The sequence below is a fragment of the Microcaecilia unicolor genome, chromosome 4 (assembly GCF_901765095.1).
Source record: "Microcaecilia unicolor chromosome 4, aMicUni1.1, whole genome shotgun sequence".
Classification (NCBI taxonomy): domain Eukaryota; kingdom Metazoa; phylum Chordata; class Amphibia; order Gymnophiona; family Siphonopidae; genus Microcaecilia; species Microcaecilia unicolor.
The window spans coordinates 182,281,306-182,307,259 of NC_044034.1; the positions used below are offsets into that span (position 1 = coordinate 182,281,306).

At 46.1% G+C, this 25,954-nt stretch overlaps 1 protein-coding gene across 2 annotated transcripts in view; it reads right to left on the reverse strand.

Annotated features, from left to right (window-relative positions):
- Positions 1–320: 320 nt before the first annotated feature.
- Positions 321–25,954, reverse strand: part of RRAS2 (RAS related 2) — a 158,093-nt gene continuing 132,459 nt past the window's right edge. For both annotated transcript variants that reach the window (XM_030201036.1, XM_030201037.1), the window contains exons 3-6: positions 20,094–20,196; positions 14,370–14,478; positions 10,386–10,504; positions 321–1,811 (exon numbers count right to left, since the gene is read on the reverse strand). In XM_030201036.1, the coding sequence (XP_030056896.1) occupies positions 1,724–1,811; positions 10,386–10,504; positions 14,370–14,478; positions 20,094–20,196 (419 nt within the window). In that variant the 3' untranslated portion in view covers positions 321–1,723. The remainder of the gene's footprint in view (positions 1,812–10,385; positions 10,505–14,369; positions 14,479–20,093; positions 20,197–25,954) is intronic.

Below are 25,954 nucleotides of genomic sequence, written 5' to 3' on the forward strand. Positions count from 1 at the left end.
GGCTGCAAATACATTCCATTGCTCAGAACATAGCGGACCTGAAATGCTCCATTAAAAATCACTTTTAGCCTTTGAAGCAGCCTTTGCTCCAGCTCTGAATAGGTTACCAAATAAAAACGGTTACTATTCAAACAACTAATTTCCTTTAGCCTCTCATGGCTTCAAAATGGGTATACTTGACCCTTACATTACACAGGTTTTAAGCTTGACATACCTTTCCTCTTAATTCTCACGAAGCCTAACCATACTCAATCTTAACACACACATACACACGGCTGTTGCATAATAGACAAGAAAAAGGGCCACCATACTAAGCCATCTATTGAGAATGATTTGATCATCTTTAATTCTAGCACCTGAAGCTATACAAGTGTATGCTTTATGATTAAAACTTCATTGACTTGTTAAGACACACAGCCCGAGTGAGATGATAATACTGCAATACTACTCAGTATATCAAATCAAGGAACATATTTTTTTGTTTAAACACAATCCACTAACCACCACCTAAAATCAAATCTACTGCCAAACTGTTAGCTAAAATGTTTATTTTCCACACATTGGGGAAAAAAAAAATCAAGAAGGAATACTGAAAGGGTTTTGCAAGTTTGCTTAGCCATATTCCTTCTAGAAACACTTGTTAAGCAAAGAAGTACCCACTGCTTGGCACAACCCTCACCCAGCTGGCAAAATGACATCCCACTGCAGTTCTGAAACCGCAACCTATGATATTTGCCCAATAAAAGTGACTCTTGGGAATTAAATACTCCTCTTTACACGTACATGAGTTATGCCGTGAAAACATATCAGCTTACAAACATATATAAAAATACTTTTTAACCTGTTTGATAAGAAAATAATGTATAAAAAGTATATAGCAAAAATCATTTAATCATCTCTTAACAATGGAGAGTAGTTTCACCATTTTTATATTACATTAAAAAAAACCCTACAATTTTACTTTTCTAATCCCTTATCCAGAAATACTACAGACAAACATGGATTTTTTTCCACCTGCTAACAATGATAAACGCCATACGCTGAAAATCTTAAATCCAGAATGACCACAAGTATTTGGCCACACACACAATAAGATCCCTGTAGCCCTTCTGGATCTATGAAATAAATAGAGTATACGTTTTTGGCCACTGGGACAAAAAGCTGCAGCATTAATAGGAGCTAAATCCAATGTTCTTGCACAGCACTGAACTTGGCATTGGTTTCTAACTAAATTAACTTGGTAGTCAGCTTTAAGTGAGAGACAAAAGAGTCAGTCTCAAGGGTTTCCCTTCGTACTGTAGTTGATGTAACATCAGAAGTGCGAAGAAAAATTAAGGAATTCCACATACAACCCCTCAACTCAACTTGACCACCTTGTGTCCTAAGTTAAATCTCCATTTCAGGCTCTGTCTGATTGGCAGATGAATGGCACAAGCCACAAAATCTTTAAAAACAAAAAAATCTTAAAATAATGGAACTGTGGTGTTTAAAGAAGCCTTGGTGTTTGTATTTTCTTCTTGTTCTTGTTTTAATTTAACCCGAGATGACCAAAGCCTTCCTTCCTCAAAGACTGTATATAGCCAGTTACAAGGATTAAAGGCTGCTATGGCGACCCGTTCTTAGGATATGAACACACAAGGCTACCAGGAAATCAAATGTGAGGTAACAATGGTGGGGGATGTAGAGTGAGCTGGCAGTTGATAGCTACTCAGTTGGGGGGCATTCAGAAAATGACACAGTGACAGCCTTTCTTGTCTTTCTCTTTTCGTGTTGGCTCTGGTGAAGGAGGGCATTCTTGCTCTTGAAATTTTCTGCAGTTATAAAAATAAATAAAAAGAATGTTACAATCTAGCAAGTCAATACAAAAAGCAAGCAGCAATGTTAAGTTCATAACAAAATTCTCAAACAGGAGTAAAAATGGTTCAGCAGTCCATAACTGTAACACAGGAAATGCTTTGATGCCTATATATGAAACATGAGATAGAAAAATACACCCACTCATGTGGTTATTTCACAGGGCAGTACAATTAAAAAAAAACGGAAACACCCACTTTTTGCTTTCTATTTGGGCTTTTTAGTCTTTGTAGGTTGTGATAATTTCATGGGTTTGTTGGTTAAAAAAAATTAAGAACATACATCCCTTGTTTAGATTCATCATGTGGCTTGAGAGCTTACGTACAGTAACTTTTGCTACTGTTCCTTACACAAAAAAAAATTCCAGTTTACATGATACCATTTGAGGAAGCTGCAACACTGATAAAGCTGAAACATTTTCCATTCATCCCCACAATCCATGACACCTGAACAAATAGTGCGATCTAGCAGGAATGACAGATGGTTCACTCTATTACCAATCTGTCCTCGGCCTTTCTGCTGAGAGTTATTCATCATACAAAGTTATCACAGTATTGACATGTGCCCAGTGATACAATGAAGATACATACCTGTAGCAGGTATTCTACGAGGACAGCAGGCTCAATATTCTTACATGTGGGTCGTCGTCCGCGATGGCCCAGAAGACGGAAAAGAAACTCTTCAAAGCTCTGGAACCTTCGCAACTGTTCCGTCGCACTGGCCGACCCAGCGCGCATGCGTGGACAGCTTCCCGCCCGCAACGCAAACGTGCAGCAACCAGTTTAATAAAAAGCAAAAAAAAAATAAATGCAAACAACTCCAACGGGGAGGAGGGAGGGTTATAAGAATACAGAGCCTGCTGTCCTCAGAGAATACCTGCTACAGGTATGTATCTTCATTTTCTCCGAGGACAAGCAGGCTCAATATTCTTACATGTGGGGTATCCCTAGCCACCAGGCTCACTCAAAACAATAAACATTGGTCAATTGGGCCTCGCAACGGCGAGGACATAGCTGTGTTTCTTTCTAAGTTAAGTGAGAGTGCAGCCTGGAACAAAACAGAAATGGGTCTAGGAGGGTGGAGTTGGATTCTAAACCCCGAACAGATTCTGCAGCACCGACTGTCACGTCGGTTATCCTGCTGAAGGCAGTAGTGAGATGTGAATGTGTGGACTGATGACCACGTTGCAGCCTTGCAAATCTCTTCAATGGAGGCTGACTTCAAGTGAGTCACTGATGCAGCCATGGCTCTGACATTATGAGCCGTGACATGGCCCTCCAAAGTCAGCCCAGCTTGGGCATAAGTGAAAGAAATGCAATCTGCTAGCCAATTGGAGATGGTGCGTTTTCCCGATGGCAACTCCCCTCCTGTTGGGATTGAAAGAAACAAAATTGGGCGGACTGTCTGTAGGGCTTAGTCCGCTCCATGTAAAAGGCCAAAGCTCTCTTACAGTCCAAGGTGTGCAACTTGTCTTCACTAGGGTGGGCATGTGGACGGGGAAAAAATGTTGGCAAGACAATTGACTGGTTCAGATGGAACTCCGACACCACCTTCGGCAAGAACTTAGGGTGAGTGCGGAGGACTACTCTATTATGGTGAACTTTAATATAAGGTGCATGGGACTACTAGGGCTTGGCGCTCACTGACTATGAGCTGAAGTAACAGTTACCAAGAAAATGGCTTTCCAGGTCAAGTACTTCAGATAGCAGGAATTCAGTGGCTCAAAAGGAGCTTTAATCAGCTGGGTGAGAATGATGTTGAGATCCCATGACACTGGTGGAGGTTTGACTGGGGGCTTTGACAAAAGCAAACCTCTCATGGAGCGATCAACTAAAGGCTGTCCAGAGATAGGCTAACCTTCTACACGTTGATGATAAGCACTAAATGCACTAAGGTGAACTCTAACTGAGTTGGTCTGGAGACCAGACTGACAGGTGTAGAAGGTATTCAAGCAGGATCCGTGTAGGACAAGAAAAAGGATCTAGGGCATTGCTGTCACACCAGATGGCAAACCTCCTCCATTTAAAATAACACTTTTTTGTAGAATCTTTCCTGGAAGCAAGCACAACTCGGGAGACACCCTCTGAAAGGCCTAAAGAGGCAACTTCTAAGCTCTCAACATCCAGGCCCTGAGAGCCAGACACTGGAGGTTGGGATGTAGAAGCGACCCCTCGTTCTGGGTGATGAGGGTCGGAAAACACTCCAATCTCCATGGTTCTTCGGAGGACAACTCCAGAAGAGGAAACCAGATCTGACGGGGCCAAAAGGGTGCAATCAGAATCATGGTTCCGCGGTCTTGCTTGAGTTTCAGCAGAGTCTTCCCTACTATGGGAGGATACGCATACAGAAGGCCTGCCCCCCAACGTAGGAGAAAGGCATCCGACGCTAGTCTGTCATGGGCCTGAAGTCTGGAACAAAACTGAGGGACTTTGTGATTGGTGTGAGTGGCAAAAAGATCCACCGAGGGGGTGCCCCATGCTCGGAAGATCTTGCGGACAACGTCCATGTTTAGAGACCACTCGTGAGGCTGTATTATCCTGCTCAGTGTGTCGGCCAGACTGTTGTTTACGCCTGCCAGATACGTGGCCTGGAGAAACATGCCGAGGCTGTGAGCCCAAAGCCACATCCTGACGGCTTCCTGACACAGAGGGCGAGAACCAGTGCCCCCCTGCTTGTTGGTGTAATACATGACAACCTGATTGTCTTTCTGAATTAGAATGACTTGATTGAACAGCCGATCTCTGAAAACCTTTAGCACGTTCCAGATCGCTCGTAATTCCAGGAAGTTGATCTGAAATTCCTTTTCCTGAAAAGACCAAGCTCCCTGAGTGTGAAGCCCATCTACATGAGCCCCCCACCCGAGAAAGGATGCATTCGTCGTCAACAATTTTTGTGGCTGAGGAATTTGAAATGGACGTCCCAAGGTCAGATTGGTTCGAATGGTCCACCACTGAAGAGATCTGCAAAACTCGGTGGAGAGATGGATCAAATCCTCTAGATCCCCCGTGGCCTGACACCACTGAGAAGCTAGGGTCCACTAAGCTGATCTCATATGTAGGCGTGCCAAGGGAGTGACATGAACTGTGGAAGCCATATGTCCTAAAAGTCTCAACATCTGCCAAGCTGTGATCTGTTGAGATGCTCAAGCTATGGACACGAGGGCCAGGAGATTGTCTGCCCTTGCCTGGGGAAGATAAGCTCGAGACGTCAGCGTGTCCAAAAGTGCTCTAATGAACTCTAATTTCTGAAATGGAACAAGATGGGACTTTGGATAATTTATTACAAACCCCAGTAGTTCCAGCAGTTGAATAGTCATCTGCATGGACCGTAGAACTCCGGCCTCCGAAGTGTTCTTCACCAGCCAATCGTCGAGATAAGGGAACACATGCACTCCCAGTCTGCGTAGCAGTGCTGCAACAACCGCCAAGTACTTTGTGAAGACCCTGGGCGCAGATGCTAGGCCAAAGGGCAGTACACAGTACTGAAAGTGCTGAGTTCCCAAATGAAATCGAAGGTACTTCCTGTGAGTTGGGAGCACAGAGATGTGAGAATAGGCATCCTTTAAGTGCAGAGAGCATAGCCAATCATGTTCCTGAATCATGGGAAGAAGGGTGCCCAGGGAAACCATCCTGAACCTTTCTCGGACTAGGAATATGTTCAGGGCCCTTAGGTCTAGGATGGGACGCATCCCCCCTGTTTTCTTTTGCACAAGGAAGTACCTGGAATAGAATCCCAGCCCTTCTTCCCCTGGTGGAAGAGGTTCGACTGCATTGGCCTTTAGAAAGGCCAATGCAAGTACCTGCTTGCAAGTACTCTGCAAGTACCTGCTTGTGGTGAGAGCTTAAGGATTGAGCTCCCAGTGGGCAATGTGGCGACTTGGATGCCAGATTGAGAGGCAGATGCATCAACCAAACGTTAAAAAATCTAAATCGTTAAAGTCCCTAACGATTTTTAAAAAACGAAGAATGCACCAAGAAAACAAGTCACACATACCTGGTGCGGTATTGAAAAGTACAATGGATCAAAAAATCGTAACCCCGTCTGTAATCGGCCCCTAAAGCATGCGCAGAGCAGCCAAGCGTTTTGCTGGCTGCTCTGCGCATGCTGCAAACATCAAAACAAACAAAAAAAAAAGCCACAACACATACACGTGGCTACCCAGTCTGCACCAATATAAAAATACAAAACCAAAGGATCAGGAGGGGGCAAGGGCGCTCGTCAGGAGCGTCCTGTATGGACAGCCTTGTCCCCCCCCCCCCCCGTTGCTCCCCACTTTCTGCCGCTCCCCCCCCCCCCCCCCACGAAAAAGCGAAACTCTAGCAGCCCCGGTCCCCCTCCCTTCCAGTTCTTCTGTTTTGCAAAAGCTAGCTCCGCCTCCCGTCATTTCTCCGCCCCGTGCCCCCCCCCCCCCGCTGCTCCCCGCTTTCCGCCGCTTCCCCCCCCCCCCCCCAACGAAAAAGCGAAATTTTAGCAGCTCCGGTCCTCCTCCCTTCCTGTTCTTCTTTTTTGCAAAAGCTAGCTCCACCTCCCGTCATTCCTCCGCCCCGTGCCCCGCTGCCCCCCCTGAGGTCGACTACGCCGCTCCCCCCTTCCACCGAGACCCCCCTCCCTATTATCGGCCCGAGCAGCGCCTCTCACCTCTTTCTGAAGGCGCTGCACGGGCAGGAAGAAGATCTGTTGTTGGTCGCAGTCTTCATGACGTCTCTTCTTCCCTGGCCTAGGCCCGCCTCCTTCTGACGTAAGTAACCTATGTAGGTTACTTACATCAGAAGGAAGCGGGCCCAGGAGCAAAGGAGGGATATCCTTTCCTCTTGGGCCTGCCCTTGTCTGACGTAAGTAACCTACGTTGGTTACTTACGTCAGAAGGAGGCGGGCCTAGGCCAGGGAAGAAGAGACGTCATGAAGACTCTGCGACCAACAACAGATCTTCTTCCTGCCCGTGCAGCGCCTTCAGAAAGAGGTGAGAGGCGCTGCTCGGGCCGATAATAGGGAGGGGGGTCTTGGTGGAAGGGGGGAGCGGCGTAGTCGACCTCAGGGGGGACAGCGGGGGCGGGGGGCACGGGGTGGAGGAATGACGGGAGGCGGAGCTAGCTTTTGCAAAACAGAAGAACAGGAAGGGAGGGGGACCGGGGCTGCTAGAATTTCGCTTTTTCATGGGGGGGGGGGGGGGGGGAAGCGGCAGAAAGTGGGGAGCAGCGGGGGGGGGGGGGGGGGCAAGGCCATCCATACAGGACGCTCCTGACGAGCGCCCTTGCCCCCCTCCCGATCCTTTTTTTATTTGATGTGTTTTATGAAACGTTTTCTTTAAGCTTAAACACAGCTCTTCTGGACATATGTAATGCAACGTCCTTTTGCCCAATCACAGCGCTTTTAGCTCTGCTAATGTGCTGGGATTGGCTCACAGTTTGTTTGTTTTTTCACTTTACGATTTTTCCTGGCACAGAGCTGTCCTAACGAGAGGTACAGACCTCTCGTTAGATTTCCTGCCTTTTTCCTGCGTAAAGGCAATCGGAAAAGGTTAGTACATCTCATTTCAATGGGGTTTGTACACAAATTGCTCATCTGCATTCCGTTTTTGTTAAGCTGCTAGCTTCCTCGGTAAAAGCCCTTTGATGCATGCAACGGATCAAAATTTCCTCGTTGGAGGGTCGTTAAAGGCTCATTAAGGTTTAGTGCATCTGCCTCTGAGTGTGTATCCTAACCGGACTATTTGAAGAACCCACTTGTCGGAGGTTATAAGAGGCCACCTTTGGTGAAAAAATATCAACCTCCCCCCCGACAGGCAAGTCACCCGGTACGGACACTTTTACTGCGGTTATGCTGCACTGGAGCCAGTCAAAAGCCCGTCCCTTGCTTCTGCTGGGGAGCCCTAGGGGCCTTAGGTGCATGGCGTTGACGAGAACACGCATGCTGGGGCTGAGCCTGAACCGGCTGCCGAGAGGCAGGAGTGTACCTACGCCTATTATAGGAATAGGGAGCACTCCTCCTCCCTCCAAAAAACCTCCTGGATGAGGAGGCAGTAGCAGAAGATGTCCGGCGGGATAGAGAATCCATGGCTTTTTCATCTGATCAATCATATCCTCTACTTTCTCTCCAAAGAGATTATCCCCCTGGCAAAGAACATCCGCCATTCGCTGCTGGGCCCTCTGATCCAGGTCAGAGACACGCAGCTATGAGAGACTGCGCATCACTATACCTTCAGCAGCTACTCAGGATGCTACATCAGAAGACCCCTGGCCAGGAATTTGCGACACGCCTTCTGCTGCCTGACCATCTGGTGAAAAGATTCAGCAAGCTCCGCAGGAAGTGCTTCAACTAAACTGGACAGTTGCCTTACCGAGTTCCGCAGTGAATGCTCGTGTAGAGCTGGTATGTCTGGATCTTGGCGGCGAGCATAGCGGCCCGATACGTATGCCTCCCAAAAGAATCCAAGGTCCTACACTCTGCCCGGGGGCACCGAGGCATAGTCTCTAGTACTCTTGGCTCTTTTGAGAGCAGAGTCCACCACCATGTAATCATGATGAAGTTGGCCCTTCACCATTATGAAGTTGGCCCTTCACCATTACAGGCTCTCCGTGGATTCTGTACTGGGACTCGGACTTCTTGGGGACCACTGGATTAGAGAGAGGGCAAGACCAATTCCGCATCAACACTTCCCTGAGTGTATTGTGCAGGGGGGCCGTTGCAACCTCTGCAGGTGGAGAAGGATAATCCAGGACCTCGAGCATCTCAGCCCTGGGCTCATCCACAACCTCCATAGGAAATGGAATGTCCTAAACATTACCCGTACAAAGGATGAGAAAGTAAGACTCTCAGGTGGAGACATCCTAACTTCAATCGGCGGAGTAGGATCAGAAGGAAGCCCACAGGACTCCTCCTCTGAAAAGTACCTGGGGTCTTCCTCCTCTTCCCACAAACGCTCCTCTTCGGTATCAGACAGCTCCCTCAGAGCAGCCCGAAACCTAGCCTGTCTCGACGTCGAGGATTGACAATCTCGTGGGGGGTGTCGAGAAGTCGACTCCTGCCTGGACTCCAGTGAAGCTTCCTCCACCGACGTCGAAGGAGATTCGACCCGAGTGGCAACCGGCTCCGGTACTGCAAGCGGCACCGAAGACGGAGACCTCCTCACAGGTGATGGCCCAGAAGCCATCTCTGCAGGCGGTACGGGAGGCGCAAGCACCCCCAACACCGAGGCTGACTGACGAAGCAACCCATCCAAAACTCTGGAAGAAGGGCTCAGATGCATTCGTCGAGAGCTGCCATTGGAAAAGTCTGTGGGCCGGTGCAGGAGTCGGTGCCAGAATCTGAGGGGGCTCGAGAGCCGGTACCAGGCTGCCAGACGACCAACGCATCGGCACCTCCTTTATGGAGGGTGAGCGGTCCTCCCGGTGCCGACGCTTCTCGGGTGCAGACTTCCTCTGCTCCCTGGAGCTCTCGGTACCGTGCCTGGAAGGAGATTGATGACGATGCTTCTTAGCCTTTGCTCGATGCCTGTCATTGACACTCCTCGGTACCGACAAGAAAGACGTGGAATCCTCACGCCTCCTCGGGGCCGGGTCCGACAAAGGTTGGTCCCGGGGGGCCTGCATAGCAGTAGGCCTTGAGATGGGTGGAGACCCACTCGATGCCTCGCTGCTCCCAGCTCGATGCAGTCTCTCGGCAGCCATTACCTGCGCTCTCGGCGTCGCTGCCTCCCTCGACGTCGACGCCCTCGGTACAGACGTCGAAGGACCGGATCGCTCAGAAAAAAGTTTCTCACGCTGAGCCTCTCGATCCACTTGGGTCCGCCTCTTCATCAACTTACACAGCTTACAAGAAGCTGGAAGCTGGTCGGGCCCAAGACACTGAAGACACCACATGTGAGGGTCGGTGCTCGAGATGGTCCGGTTGCAGCAAGTACAACGCTTGAAGCCGCTGGGAGTCTTTCATGACATGGGCAGAAAAATAGCATTGGCGAAATCAAAAGGCTCGATTGTGCCAATCAAAATGGGCACAAAAAGAGGGAAAAAGACCCGGCCGAGCGGCCTAAAAGGTGGCCGTGACTAAAAAAGAAAGAAAATTTTAAGAATGAGAAAACTAAAGAAAAAAAATGGAAAAACGAAAAAAAAATTTGTTTTTTTTGAAAACTAAGAAAAAATTTTGCGATAAACGCTCACTAAAGTTGTCTCCTGAGTTGTAACTGGCAGCGAGGACAAAACCCCGACCGACCAGAACCACGGAAAAAAAGACTGGTTGCTCCACGTTCGCGGGAAGCCGCCCGCGCGACGGAAGGATCGCGAAGGTCCCAGAACTTTGAAGAGTTTCTTTCTGTCTTCTGGGCCGTCGCGGACGACGACCCACATGCAAGAATATTAGAGCCTGCTTGTATTCAGAGAATCTACAATATGGTCTTGCCTTTACTGGGAACTGCTGACATTACATTTCTAATACTGATGGACTGCAACACCCTTCTCAAAAGAGGTTTCATCTGTAAAAGGAATCTTAACATTAAAAAAAATATATTTTGATACACAACATTTTTCCCCACACACCTTATAACTCTGACAAGTTCATGAAAAGCTTGGTCTACATTCATTCTAATTTTTGCAGATGCTTCCATATAGGTTACTTTAAGTTGTCTTGCTAGTTGCTGTCCTTCCTCCTGTGTTACCTGAAATTACAACACTTAAGATGAATTTCATGTTAATACTAGAGATAGTTGATTATATCTAATGAAGATATATCTATATATATATATATCTATATATATATATATAGATATATATATATATATATATAAGTCTGAAAATGTATATCCCTAAGATGAGAAAAATCAAGCCTTCCAATGTGGTCTGATTTTGTGCCTTAATGTACCCAATATATGCAGGGAAATTCCTCAGTATGAATCTCCATATTGTTTTTCCCTAGGCAAATGGGTGTTTATATGCAGACACATGCTTTCCAAAAACTACCTTGTGCTCCCTTCCCCTACACCATGAAGAGTAGCAGCAAGGGGGACCATGCTTACAAAGTACACATAAGTGTTTCATCCTACATCATGCATAATTTCCAACAGGGAGTTTCCACTTGTAAACTCTGTAGGTTCTTAAATACCCATGATCCCCAGCAGACAAAATATTTTCAAAAGGACATTCCCCAGTGTTTCTTTTTGAAAATAAAACAAGCTTGCAAGCCCACAAAATAGTACCTCAGAGCCTGCAAATTCCATAGGATGACTGAATATTGCCCCAACACACACACACCCTATTTATAGTTATTACACCTCTATTGGAACATTCTATGCCAGGATGTGGTCAATCTTTGCAACAAGTTGCATGGATTTCCCATTAATACTTACATTTTATTGTGGTTATCATTCACTGCCCCTGGTTAGGGTAAGTGAGATGGAAATGCAAAACCCTAGTGGTTAGATTTAGGCAGTGCTTTTTTTGTCGAAAAAAAGGTGCCGGTACTCATTATGGGCGGGGTCACCACGTGGCTCCACCCCTGATAGCCACACCCACATTAACCACACCCCTTATACCAGCCATGGCGCATATAAACAGACATCATTGAAAATATTATACTAGTATAGGAGAAAAAAAATAACGTGATTTTTTTTTCATTATAAATAATTTCTGTAAGCTGTTACAGCTCTAGTATACCCAGTGCAAAATAAGACAGCAGATGTAAATTCTCAAATTGGACATATTTCTAACACTAAAATGAAAATAAAATGATTTTCTACCTTTGTTGTCTGGTGACTGTTTTTCTATCCATATTGGTCCCAGAGGGAAGCGACGCGAGAGGAGATGAACCTGCTTGTGTGCCTGCCTCAGTGAGCACTGCTGCCTTCACTTTCGGTTCGCTGCGACTTGGAGAGGGGAGGGCAGGGGAGGGGAGACAGAATTGCGACTTTGGGTAATCAAAATATTTCAACGGAGTGCGGGAGCAGGAACGGACGGGAGCGGACAGGTGAGCCGGACCAAAGGAAAAAAAAGCACTGGATTCAGGGACCATAATTGCAGGGCTCCAAAAGGAGCTCCAGCGCATGGTCTCCAGCCAAGGACTTGTGCTGAAATAACTGTGCAGAGTTGGTAGGAGATATAAAGCAGGGAAAATATGTGGCTCACTGCAGCACCTAACACTGCCCCTGAAGCCTACACTGAAGGTGAAGGAAGTCCCCCTATGTCCAAACCACCAATCAGAAGACTTCAAGTGTTGCTGTGAAGCAACACAGCAGCTTGCAAAAAGGAAGGGCCCAACCCAGTCAACTGTTCAGGGCTATCTTCCTGAAGAAAGGAGGGGAGTAGCTCATGACCTCTGAATCTGGAGCAAACAGGACTGGTACTGGGAAGGGGGACGGACCCAGGAGATAATGTGGGCTTCCCACAAGAACTTCCAGTCGCCCTCTGAATTTTGGCAACTAAAGTTCCAGGACTTAAGACACTTACCTTTTGGAAAGGGTAAAAGTGCACAAGTTTAAAATTGCCATGTCTGCCACTCTTTGCACGAGTTCCTAAGAAGCATGGGCATAAATACCATGGCCCTGTCTTGGCAATATGAATACCCAACCAAAGGCACACATAGTATCACTTCCTCCATTGTGCAAAACTCAGCAGACATTAATCCATTTGGGAGCTGTTAATTCTTCTGTAGAAATGTTCAAGACCTCCCTCCCTTGCACACTGTTACCTATAGGAAAGTCACCATAGATCTATGCAAGGGATGTGGGACCCAGCTCATGCAGCCACTACAGATGTTTGCTTCAGAAGAGGCAGTAAGGATAAAAGACTAATTTAAACACAAACGTCTACCACAGAGTCCTCGAACGCTGTACTTCTCTCTTATCATGGTTTTACAAGACAATGACAAATCCCCTAGATGATGCAGCACCATATCCTTCTCTTTATTAGAAGAGAAAAAAACCCTCTCCTTGCCCACCTTATTACTAGAAATCAGGCATCTCAGTCTGAGGAAATCCCATCTCTAGCTATCAGATGTAGAAGAAAGCACAAGGGGGTGGAGGAAGGCTTATAATCACCCAAGAGTATAGGATCCCCCTACAGATTACTATCTCTCATGGCCCATCCAAGAGATACTGGGAGGCCGTGCCCCAAAAAATAAGTCGCCAGCTCCTCTCTCCCAAATGACATCCCCACTGAAGTATTTTCCATTCTGAAGAGGCAATCTCCCTGTCTGTAGAAACAGCTCTTCTTCCTCTTGTCTCATGCCCCAGTTCAGTGGAATGGCCTATCACCCCAAACACTAAGGTCAACCTGTGGTTCCCTCCATACAGATTAGGGCTAGGAAGGGCTCAGAAGGGAACATGAGGGCACAGCTGAAGCAGGATTCTTCAAGAATTTATCATAATTTTTTTCACAACTATTCTCAGGTTGCAACAATTTTTCATGCATCACAAGCCTAATCTGACTTTAAAGGCACTATGGAAAGCTTGCGTTGAAAAGCAGAGAGCTGGATCTGCAAGTGTTCCCACCATTGCTCCCTAACTGGCAAGGAGAAGACAAGAGAAAGGAGCTATGACAAGCAAGTGAGGCTGCCTGCTGGAATATTAACTCAGGAGATAAACAAGAGATGCACAGGCTCTGCCATGTCTATAAGCAGCCATCATCAAATTCCCCATTTCTCTATCGGAGATAAAACAGACTAGCAAGTTTCACTCATTTGTTTTTGGCAAAAAGCTACAATAAAAAGTGACCGCTAGTCCTACCAACACAGGAGTGCTGCCCAGGATTTATTACATGAGCACTGCATGGGCCACAGCTCATTTTGGAGAGCCTCTCCAGCTTCACTCCGCCTGCTCCCACACTGGGACAAAATGCACTGGCTGACACACACTGAGCTGCTATGGAGATTTACTCTCCCCCCCCCCCCCCCCCCCAAAAAAAAAAAAAAAACCTCAAAACAAATGAAGGTTGGTTGTGGGTGGGGGGGGGGGGGGGGGAAGAGAGGGAGGAGTTATCACTTCAGACCCTCTGGCCAAATCCAAATCTGACAAACCACTATACACTAGAAGTAGGACTGCTGCCTGCAGCATCTCCCAAAACTGTATGTTCTACCAGGGATCAAGGTCTACAGCCTTTCTGGGAATGGCCTATTCAAACTTACTCGTAACTGCTGCACCAGGTCACATATCAGCTACATATGCTGGAGCCCCCTATAAGGGGAATTACATCAGCTCTGAGCAGTTTTCTCTAGCTCCATCTGATGTAACCCACTCTTAGAGACTGGTCTGACTAATGACAACCAAGGGGGAAAAAAGCAAACATTCCTCAAGTATCGCCAAAGATAATCATGTGTTGTAGTCTAGGTCAATTCAAGAACTGTACTAGTCAGTCTGTGCCTACAGTATTAAACTCCCGCTAGACAAGAATTACAATATATCCACATTTTTCCTTAACCTGTATTCTATATTGGTGCTTACATATTATTTTGCAATTAACTACTAGTCTTAGCACATATGACATTGCCACTTTTTTTTTTTCAAATGGTAACATCCATTATAGCCTTTTTACCTGCCTCTGATGTTCCAGGTCAGCTTTGTTGCCTACCAAAATCATCGGGAACTCATCACGGTCTTTCACCCTCAAGATCTGCCTTTGAAACTTAAAGATTTCTTCAAAACTGAAAATAAAGGGGAATAAATCCTCATCATACATACTGCTCATGCTGCCTTGTAGCTTCATCCATTCCTTGTCTATAAATTATAAGCATCAACATACATCCACCTCCATATTAAGTCAAGATTTAGTACAAGACCAAACAATTAAGATACACCTCAGTCTGTGGATACCCAGTGATTAAGTAATTTACTGATTACTTGCAACTGAATTGTAACTACCATTGCAGGCCTTCTGCATGAAACCCAGAGAAGTTTAGACTTCTCCTGCTTTATCAGTCAGTACTTGTCACCAGTTTCATACATCATTCAGGGGTCCTTTTACAAAGCTGAGGTAAAAAGTGGCCTGCGGTAGAGTGGGTACATCTTAAGCACGCGCTGGGCCATTTTTACCGCAGCTGGGAAAAGGCTATTGTTTTAATGGGCCAGGAAATGAGCCTGTGCTAATACTAAAACTAGCATGCGCCTGTTTATAGCCTGAGCCCTTACCGCCACCCTAGCTCTAACGGCTCACACGCTACCCAAGCAGTAACCAGGCGACAGGGGAAATAACACTTTCCAAATGGAGAAAATGGAAGTCAAATATTCCCTTCCAGAATGTCACAATTTCAGGACAGGTCCAAAACATGCGCCTCAAAATCGCTTCTGAGAATCCACATCTGGTGCAGTCTACAGTGGGTTGAAGCTGCAACAACCAGGCTTTTTAGGAAAAACATAAAGGCGCATCACTAACTTATATTGCATCTCCCAAAAAGCAATGTTCTCAGTATGTGCACGTTAAGCTCTTCAAGCCCAACAAGAGCCAGTCCTGCTCCAAAGGTGTTCCAAGATCAGCGGACCAAGCCAGCAATAATAGGAGTATAATCGTTCTGGGGCGTATGGTCCTGCAGATGTCTATGATGGAGGCGAAGAGGAACTTTACGTTGCGAGTTTAAGGTGTACACTGTAAACAATTGTTCATACACATCTGATGTAAGAAATGTTGACAGTATAGCTGCCACATAAATGACAAAACTGCATATAGGCATAGATGCCCCAAGGGGTAAAATGAAATTCCTCTTGTAAAGTGTCAAAAGGTTTTAGTCATCCCTCATCTATTAATACTTGAAACAAATATTTGACACCCTGTCTTTCCCAATATTGAAAGGAAGGCGAGTCAATGCCTGGAAGAAACACTATTCCTTCAAAGTGGTAATAGTGGAGACCATTTAGCCTCAACACTGTGGAACTTACAGACCCACTTATGAGCAATTCTTTTAAGCACAAATCATGTCTACAACATTTCTTTGTAATTGGGAGAAAGACATCAGAGGCCTTATCGGTAGCATATTTTAACTTTTCAGCTTACCACTAACAAGTCATGTTCTCTTTCATTGGTCTTAAAAAGAAAGAAAACTCCCCAAAATTTTGTAATCCAATTTTTTTTATGTGCAAAATGTGCATTTGTACTATAACATATAGCTTGTTCATTGTGCAAAAATATTCAAAGTGCAAATTCCAGCACCCTATTTAAAAATGACGTTGGAGCTATTTTGAAAAGTGCGAAGTTCAGAGAGAGTGTTTTAACAATAAAGAGTCAAGTTCAAAATGCATAAAAATACTTAACCCCTGAAGAAACACTGTTAGGAGCGAAACAAAAGCTCCATCGGGTGTAAAGCTAAGTGCTGTTTTGAAAAATAAGTTTATGCTTTGTCATCTTCAATGTCATTTTGAAATAAGGTGATGGAATGTTAACTTTGAATATTTTTGCACAACGAATAAGTCACAATGAACAAGCTATTTATCAGTTTTAAGGTGAGACTTTAGTGGTGGGGACTTGGAATGTAAACGGGCTCAATAGTCAGGGGAGACGTAGTCGAGTTTTTAAAGAGTTGAGTAGATTGAAGTGGGATGTGACAATGCTACAAGAAACACATTTAAGGTCGAGACACACCCATATGCTGCGGCGTAGGCCTTTTAGAGATGTATCAGTGCATCAGGGAGGGAGAGCGGCGATACTAGTGCGACAAAACTGTGGTTTGGTAATAACGAAGGAGTTTTGGGACTCTAGTGGCCAATGTCTGGGCCTTAGGGGGTTGCTGCAGGGTAGGGAGATCATGCTAATCAATATATATGCACCAAATGGGGGTCAAAAGCAATTTTTTCACACTCTGATGGGGAAAATCCAAGGTTTTATTAAGGGTCTGGTGGTAGTAGTAGGAGATTTCAACATTGCCCCAGATGCGGGATTGGACCACTCCTCGTGGGGGGGGGGGGGGGGGGGGGGGAGGGGAGGACAAACTGGTGGCCCTGGACGTAAGGCACTGCTGCAATTCTTGAAAGAGCCTGAGGTGGTAGATTGTTGGAGACTGCAGCATGGGCTACAGAGGAATTTCACTTTTTACTCTCATGCAGCACAGTCATACACATGTTTAGATAGCCTGTGGGTACAGTGGGGGAAATAAGTATTTGATCCCTTGCTGATTTTGTAAGTTTGCCCACTGACAAAGACATGAGCAGCCCATAATTGAAGGGTAGGTTATTGGTAACAGTGAGAGATAGCACATCACAAATTAAATCCGGAAAATCACATTGTGGAAAGTATATGAATTTATTTGCATTCTGCAGAGGGAAATAAGTATTTAATCCCTCTGGCAAACAAGACCTAATACTTGGTGGCAAAACCCTTGTTGGCAAGCACAGCGGTCAGACGTCTTCTGTAGTTGATGATGAGGTTTGCACACATGTCAGGAGGAATTTTGGTCCACTCCTCTTTGCAGATCATCTCTAAATCATTAAGAGTTCTGGGCTGTCGCTTGGCAACTCGCATCTTCAGCTCCCTCCATAAGTTTTCAATGGGATTAAGGTCTGGTGACTGGCTAGGCCACTCCATGACCCTAATGTGCTTCTTCCTGAGCCACTCCTTTGTTGCCTTGGCTGTATGTTTTGGGTCATTGTCGTGCTGGAAGACCCAGCCACGACCCATTTTTAAGGCCCTGGCGGAGGGAAGGAGGTTGTCACTCAGAATTGTACGGTACATGGCCCCATCCATTCTCCCATTGATGCGGTGAAGTGTGCCCTTAGCAGAGAAACACCCCCAAAACATAACATTTCCACCTCCATGCTTGACAGTGGGGACGGTGTTCTTTGGGTCATAGGCAGCATTTCTCTTCCTCCAAACACGGCGAGTTGAGTTCATGCCAAAGAGCTCAATTTTTGTCTCATCTGACCACAGCACCTTCTCCCAATCACTCTCGGCATCATCCAGGTGTTCACTGGCAAACTTCAGACGGGCCGTCACATGTGCCTTCCGGAGCAGGGGGACCTTGCGGGCACTGCAGGATTGCAATCCGTTATGTCGTAATGTGTTACCAATGGTTTTCGTGGTGACAGTGGTCCCAGCTGCCTTGAGATCATTGACAAGTTCCCCCCTTGTAGTTGTAGGCTGATTTCTAACCTTCCTCATGATCAAGGATACCCCACGAGGTGAGATTTTGCGTGGAGCCCCAGATCTTTGTCGATTGACAGTCATTTTGTACTTCTTCCATTTTCTTACTATGGCACCAACAGTTGTCTCCTTCTCGCCCAGCGTCTTACTGATGGTTTTGTAGCCCATTCCAGCCTTGTGCAGGTGTATGATCTTGTCCCTGACATCCTTAGACAGCTCCTTGCTCTTGGCCATTTTGTAGAGGTTAGAGTCTGACTGATTCACTGAGTCTGTGGACAGGTGTCTTTCATACAGGTGACCATTGCCGACAGCTGTCTGTCATGCAGGTAACGAGTTGATTTGGAGCATCTACCTGGTCTGTAGGGGCCAGATCTCTTACTGGTTGGTGGGGGATCAAATACTTATTTCCCTCTGCAGAATGCAAATAAATTCATATACTTTCCACAATGTGATTTTCCGGATTTAATTTGTGATGTGCTATCTCTCACTGTTACCAATAACCTACCCTTCAATTATGGGCTGCTCATGTCTTTGTCAGTGGGCAAACTTACAAAATCAGCAAGGGATCAAATACTTATTTCCCCCACTGTACATCAAAATAGCTGGCATATGGTGGATGCGACAAATAGAGGCAATCCAGGTTTCAGACCATGCTCCTACGTGGATTAAGCTTAAGGGATTGGCGGATAGGAAACAGGGCGGTGTATGGAAATTGAATGATACATTACTTGGAGATGAAAAAGTTCAGGAGGAGATTAAGGAACCATACAAGACTGCTTAGCTCAACTTTTGAAATGACTTATGACTTGAGCTTGTTCAGTAGAAGGGGGGGGGGGGGGAATGAGAGAGTGACGGGGATGGGTGCAGGGAGGGGGAGTTACCTTGGAGTGTGTAAAATAGTAAGTTTAAGGTGAATGATGATATGCGGGCTTGGTGACAAAGTTTGAACCATCTGACTTTATATGTAAGAATTATATAAAACCCATGGAGGATAAAAAGTGTAAGTAGACCATCGCCGAAGTGACGGTGGAGAGAGAGAGAGAGAGAGAGAGAGAGAGAGAGAGAGAGAGAGAGAGAGAGAGAGAGAGAGAGAGAGAGAATAGCCTTACTGAAGATGTGGGTTTAAAATGTTGGCTTGTTTACGTTATGGCTTTAGTCTTTGACAAATTACTATGCTATTATAGATGGCCAACAAACAAGTGAGCAGACCAAAGTAATCCAAAAAAGAATTTATTGAAAAAGCAACAGTGCTCTTTCAATAAATTCTACTTTGGTCTTCATTTGGTCTGCTCACCTGTTTGTCCATCTGGATTTTACAGACTGATTGCCATCCCTATTACAGATGGCTACATTACCCTTTAAGAAAGATGGTTTTGCATAAATTAACCAGTATATATTTATACTTGATAACATATACACTTGCCTGTAGCTTCTTTCTATTCTATGCTATTAAAAATAGTTCTGTTGGTGTATGTACCTTATTTCAAAAAGCTACCCCTCCCACATACATATGTAATAAAATCAAGCATAACTACTCCCCTAACAAGGCTCATATATGATTTTAACCTCCACCTTAACCATATATCATATAGAGATCATTCATATGTTTTTTATGTTTTTTATCGCCTCAGCAGTGCACATGACCAACTTCACTCTTTTATTGGACATTCAACAGCACCCAAATCCTCACTGGCGATAATATTTTATTAAACTGTTTCTTCATTTACTTATTTAACTGTTCATTTTACTTTTTAATTTTTAATCTCTAAGTTACTTATAAGCAATACTTAACTTGCACTGAACGGTCAGACCAGGGGTTCAACAATGCCCGACATGCATGTTTCGCCCTAAAAGGCTGTGTCAAGGGCTCCCCCTTAGCCGTTCTTAGTACCAGCCTCGCAATGTTTTCTTTCTGGATTTCCTCCTGCTAAGAAGAAACAGTTTAATAAAATATTATCGCCAGTGAGGATTTGGGTGCTGTTGAATGTCCAATAAAAGAGTGAAGTTGGTCATGTGCACTGCTGAGGCGATAAAAAACATAAAAAACATATGAATGATCTCTATATGATATATGGTTAAGGTGGAGGTTAAAATCATATATGAGCCTTGTTAGGGGAGTAGTTACAGTTGAAGGGCTCTTAAAGAGAGAGTTAGTAGTGCCAAGTACGTGCGATAAAATCAAGCATGCCATACCTTCCTCTGTCAGTGACAGAGAATACTAAAAGGAAGCCCTCCCCCGTCCTCATGTACTGCTCTCTCATGGCACCAAATTCTTCTTGTCCAGCGGTGTCCAGAACTATGAAGAAGAAAAGGTTATTAACTATGGCAGCAAAGTAATTATGGTTTTAAAAAAAAAATGAATGAATCCACAAGATAAATTCATATATTTCTCTACAACTTCTATTAGCCTACAATACTTTTATTTCCCCTCACCCAAAATTCAGAAGGTGGAAATAATCAGTTTGTATAAACACTTTCCTTTAAGCTCTGGGGTCTCGTTTGCCTTTATACAGTTTGAGTACTCGAATCTGTATTCACGAAATGACTACTACATCAAATAACCACTGCTCTTTGGGATCCCACTGACACACTGATCTTGGACAAGACGCTTAACCCTCACTGCCTCAGATGCAAATAGACTAAGCGTTCTGGGATCAGGGAATATTTAATGTACCTTAATGAAACATGCCTTCAACTATCACTGGAAAAGCATGAGAGAGTACTAAAAATAAAAAAATGAAAACAAAAAAATTTTTTTTTTTTTTAAGGGGAAATTGTTGATATTTTTGCCAAAATTACCCCAAAACTTGATTGCAACTCTTTAAATCAACTACTAGCTAAAATGCCAATTTATTTATTTAAATTTCTGAATCCATTGTAGCTCAATAATGGACAGATTACTATAAAAACATGATACTCTCCAGTCCTCTTAATCCAGATTTCAGACTGGATTTAGTACAGAGATTATATATGCTTCCTTGGTTTCAGATACAAAATCTTTGATAAGCAAAGGGCAAAAGGCAATTCTTAGTAAAAGGTGGATGATAAAGCAAAAGTTACTCTCCCATATTTTTCTCCAAGTGCAGCAGGCCAAGTATTCTCACAGCTGAGTGAAATCATCCGATGGAGACCAGTGTGGATGCTGACTACTGAGATTAATGTAGAACATTCTAGCAGTGTCTCACCACACATGCCAGTGCCTTCCCAAACACATGAGTGTGGGTCCCTCAGTCATTTAAAAAAAGCTAAAGCATACAACTTGCTGGAACTTACTGCTGGAAGATGTAACAGCAGTTAGCATATCTGGGTTTAAAAAAAGGTTTGGATAAGTTCCTGGAGAAGATCATAGTCTGTTATTGAGATGAACATGGAGGAAGCCACTGCTCACCCTGGGATTAGTAGCAAGGAATGTTGCTACTTACTGGATTTCTGCTAGGTACTTGTGACCTGGATTGGCCACTGTTGGAAGCAGGATACTGGGCTAGATGGACCATTGGTCTGACCCACTATGTGAAAACATGTGAGTTGGCGTCCACGGCGGCCCCAGGAACAGAGATTTTCCAGCAAAATCTTCAAAACTTTTGCGACAGCCAGTAGAGCGCAAGACGGACTCACCGCGCATGCGTGGCAATCTTCCCGCCCACACACGTCCGTTCCAGCCTCAATTTAATGAAAAGCAAATAAAACATAACACCACAACTCCAAATGGGAGGAGGGTGAGTTTGTGAGAACAATCAGCCTGCTGTCCTCAGAGAATACCTGCTACAAGTATCTTCGCTTTCTTCAAGGACAAGCAGGCTGCTTGTTCTCACATGTGGGGTACCCCTAGCCCCCAGGCTCACTCAAAACAAGAAAAAAGGTCAATTGGGCCTTGCAACAGCAAGGGCATAGCAAAGATTGACCTACGAAGAAACAGCTGAGAGTGCAGCCTGGAACAGAACAAAAACGGGCCTAGGGGGGAGTTGGATTCTAGACCCCGAACAGATTCTGCAGCACCGACTGCCCGAACCGACTGTCACGTCGGGTATCCTGCTGAAGGCAGTAATGAGAGGTGAGTGTGTGGATTGATGACCACGTCGCAGCCTTGCAAATCTCTTCGATAGTGGGGCTGACTTCAAGTGGGCCACTGACGCTGCCATGGCTCTAACACTATGAGCCGTGACATGACCCTCCAGAGTCAGCCCAGCTTGGGCATAAGTGAAGGAGATGCTATCTGCTAGCCAATTGGAAATGGTGCGTCTCCCGATAGCAACTCCCTTCCTGTTGGGATCAAACAAAACAAACATTTGGACGGACTGTCTGAAGGGGCTTGTCCGCTCCACATAGAAGGCCAATGCTCTCTTGCAGTCCAATGTATGCAACTGACGTTCAGCAGGGCGGATGGAGAAAGAGGATGGAGAAAGAATGTTGGCAAGACAATTGACTGGTTCAGATGGAACTCAAACAACACCTTCGGCAAGAACTTAGGGTGCGTACGGAGGACTACTCTGTTACGATGAAATTTAGTATAAGGAGCATGGGCTACCAAGGCTTGAAGCTCACTGACCCTACGCGCTGAAGTAACTGCCACCAAGAAAATGACCTTCCAAGTCAAGTACTTCAGATGGCAGGAATTCAGTGGCTCAAAAGGAGGTTTCATCAGCTGGGTGAGAATGACACTGAGATCCCATGACACTGGTGGAGGTTTGACAGGGTCTTTGATAAAATCAAACCTCTCATGAAGCGAACAACTAAAGGCTGTCCAGAGATAGGCTTACCCTCTACATGATAACGAAAAGCACTAATCGCACTAAGATGGACTCTTACAGAATTGGTCTTGAGACCAGACTCTGATAAGTGTAGAAGGTATTCAAGCAGGTTCTGTGTGGGACAAGAACAAGGATCTAGGGCCTTGCTGTCACACCAGACGGCAAACCTCCTCCATTTAAAAGAATAACACTTCTTCATGGAATCTTTCCTGGAAGCAAGACTTGGGAGACACCCTCAGAAAGACCTAAGGAGGCGAAGTCTACGCTCTCAACATCCAGGCCGTGACAGCCAGAGACTGGAGGTTGGTATGCAGAAGCACTCCCTCATTCTGAGTAATGAGAGATGGAAAACAGTCCAATCTCCACGGTTCTTCGGAGGACAACTCTAGAAGAAGAGGGAACCAAATCTGACGCGGCCAAAAGGGCGCAATCAGAATCATGGTTCCGCGGTCTTGCTGGAGTTTCAGCAATGTCTTCCCCACCTGAGGTATGGGAGGATATGCATACAGAAGGCCGTTCCCCCAATGCAGGAGAAAGGCATCAGACGCTAGTCTGTTGTGTGCCTGAAGTCTGGAACCTTGTTATTGATCTGAGTGGCAAAAAGGTCCACCGAGGGGGTGCCCCACTCTCGGAAGATCTTGCGTACCACGCCCGAATTGAGCGACCACTCGTGAGGTTGCATAATCCTGCTCAACCTGTCGGCCAGACTGTTGTTTTTGCCTGCCCGATATGTGGCTTGGAGAAACATGTCGTGTCGGCGAGCCCAAAGCCACATCTGGACGGCTTCCTGACACAGGGGGTGAGATCCGGTGCCCCCCCTGCTTGTTGATGTAGTACATGGCAACCTGATTTGTCCGTCTGAATTTGAATAATTTGATAGGACAGCCGATCTCTGAAAGCCTTTAGAGCGTTCCAGACCGCTCGCAACTCCAGGAGATTGATCTGAAGACCTGATTCCTGGAGGGACCAAGCTCCTTGAGTGTGGAGCCCATCTTCATACGTTCCCCACCCCAGGAGAGATGCATCCGTGGTCAGCACTTTTTGAGGCTGAGGAATTTGGAAGGGACGTCCCAAGATCAAACTGGATCGAATCCTCCACCACTGAAGGGAATTGTGAAATTCGGTGGACAACTGGATCACATCCTCTAGATTCCCCGCAGCTTGGTATCACTGGGAAGCTAGGGTCCATTGAGCAGATTTCATGTGAAGGCGTGCCATGGTTGTCACGAACTGTGGAGGTCATATGGCCGAGCAGTCTCAACATCTGCCGAGTTGTGATCTGCTGAGACGCTCTAGCCCAGGAAACCAGGGACAGAAGGTTGTCTGCCCTTGCCTCGGGAAGATAGGCCCGAGCTGTCTCAGAGTCCAGCAGAGCTCCTATGAATTCTAGTTGTTGAACTGGAAGAAGGTGGGACTTTGGGTAATTTATAACAAACCCGAGTAGCTCCAGGAGTTTGAGAGTCATTTGCATGGACTGCAGAGCTCCTGCCTCTGAGGTGTTCTTCACCAGCCAATCCTCGAGATAACGGAACACATGCACTCCCAGTCTGCGTAGCGATGCTGCAACAACTGCCAGACATTTTGTAAAGACTCTGGGCACAGACGCGAGACCAAAGAGCAGCACACAATACTGAAAGTGCTGTGTTCCCATACGAAATCGAAGATACTTCCTGTGAGCTGGAAGTATCGGGATGTGTGTATAAGCATCCTTTAAGTCCACAGAGCACAGCCAATCAGTTTTTTTTTTTAAAGTTACATTTGTACCCCGCACTTTCCCACTTATGGCAGGCTCATTTTCTGAATCATGGGAAAAAGGGTGCCCAAGGAAACCATCCTGAACTTTTCTCAGAACAAATATTTGTTAAGGGCCCTCAGGTCTAGGATGGGACGCATCCCTCCTGTTTTCTTGTGCACAAGGAAGTACCTGGAATAGAACCCCAACCCTTCATGCCCTGGTGGTATGGGCTCGACCGCATTGGCGCCGAGAAGGGCGAAGAGTTCCTCTGCAAGTACCTGCCTGTGCTGGAAGCTGAAGGACTGAGCTCCTGGTGGACAATTTGGAGGTCTGGAGATCAAATTGAGGGCGTACACTAACCAGACTATTTGAAGAACCCACCGGTCGGAGGTTATGAGAGGCCACCTTTGGTGAAAAAATTTTAACCTCCCCCCAAACGGCAGATCGCCTGGCACAGGTACGTTTATGGCGGCTATGCTGAACCGAGCCAGTCAAAAGCCCATCCATTGCTTTTGCTGGGGAGCTGCAGGGGCCTGTCTAGGCGCACGCTGTTGACGTGAACGAGCGCGCTGGGATTGAGCCTGAGAAGGCTGTTGGGAAGGTGGATTGTATCTACGCTTATTGTAAGCATAGGGAGCAGTCCTCCTTCCCCTGAAAAAACGTCTACCTGTTGAGGTAGATGCTGAAGGCGCCCGGTAGGAGAGTTTGTCGAGGGAGGTTTCCCGCTGGTGGAGCTGCTCTATCACCTGCTCGATCTTCTCCCCAAAAATATTATCCCCCCGGCAAGGAAGCCGCTGCTGGGTCCGATTATCCAGGTCAGAGGCACGCAGCCATGAGAGTCTGCGCATCCCTATACCTTGAGCAGTGGAGCTGGATGCAACATCAAAAGAGTCGTAAGCACCCCTGGACAGGAATTTACAACACGCCTTCAGCTGCCTGACCACCTCCTGAAAAGGCCTGGCGTGCTCCGGAGGGAGCTTATCCACCAAGTCCGCCAGTTGCTTAACATTGTTCCGCATATGAATGCTCGTGTAGAGCTGGTAGGACTGCATTTTGGACACAAGCATAGAGGACTGGTAGGCCTTCCTCCCAAAAGAGTCCAAAGTCCTAGCTTCTCGCCCCGGGGGTGCCAAGCCGAAATCTCTAGTACTCCGAGCTCTCTTGAGAGCGGCATCCACAATTGCAGAGTCGTGAGGAAACTGCGCCCTCATCAACTCAGGTTCTCCATGGATCCGATACTGGGACTCCGCTTTCTTAGGGATGGTGGGATTAGATAATGGTTTCATCCAATTACTCAGCAATGTCTCCTTAAGGACATTATGCAGAGGAACAGTGGATGACTCCTCAGGTGGCGAAGAATAGTCAAGGACCTCGAGCATCTCAGTCCTGGGCTCATCCTCAGTTACCACCAGGTAAGGAATGCCCACAGACATTTCCTGGACAAAGGAGGAGAAGGAAAGACTCCCCGGCGGAGACAGCTTCCTCTCAGGTGAAGGAGTAGGATCAGAGGAGTAAGACTCCTCGGAAGAGAAATATCTGGGGTCTTCCCCTTCATCCCAGGAGGTATCCTC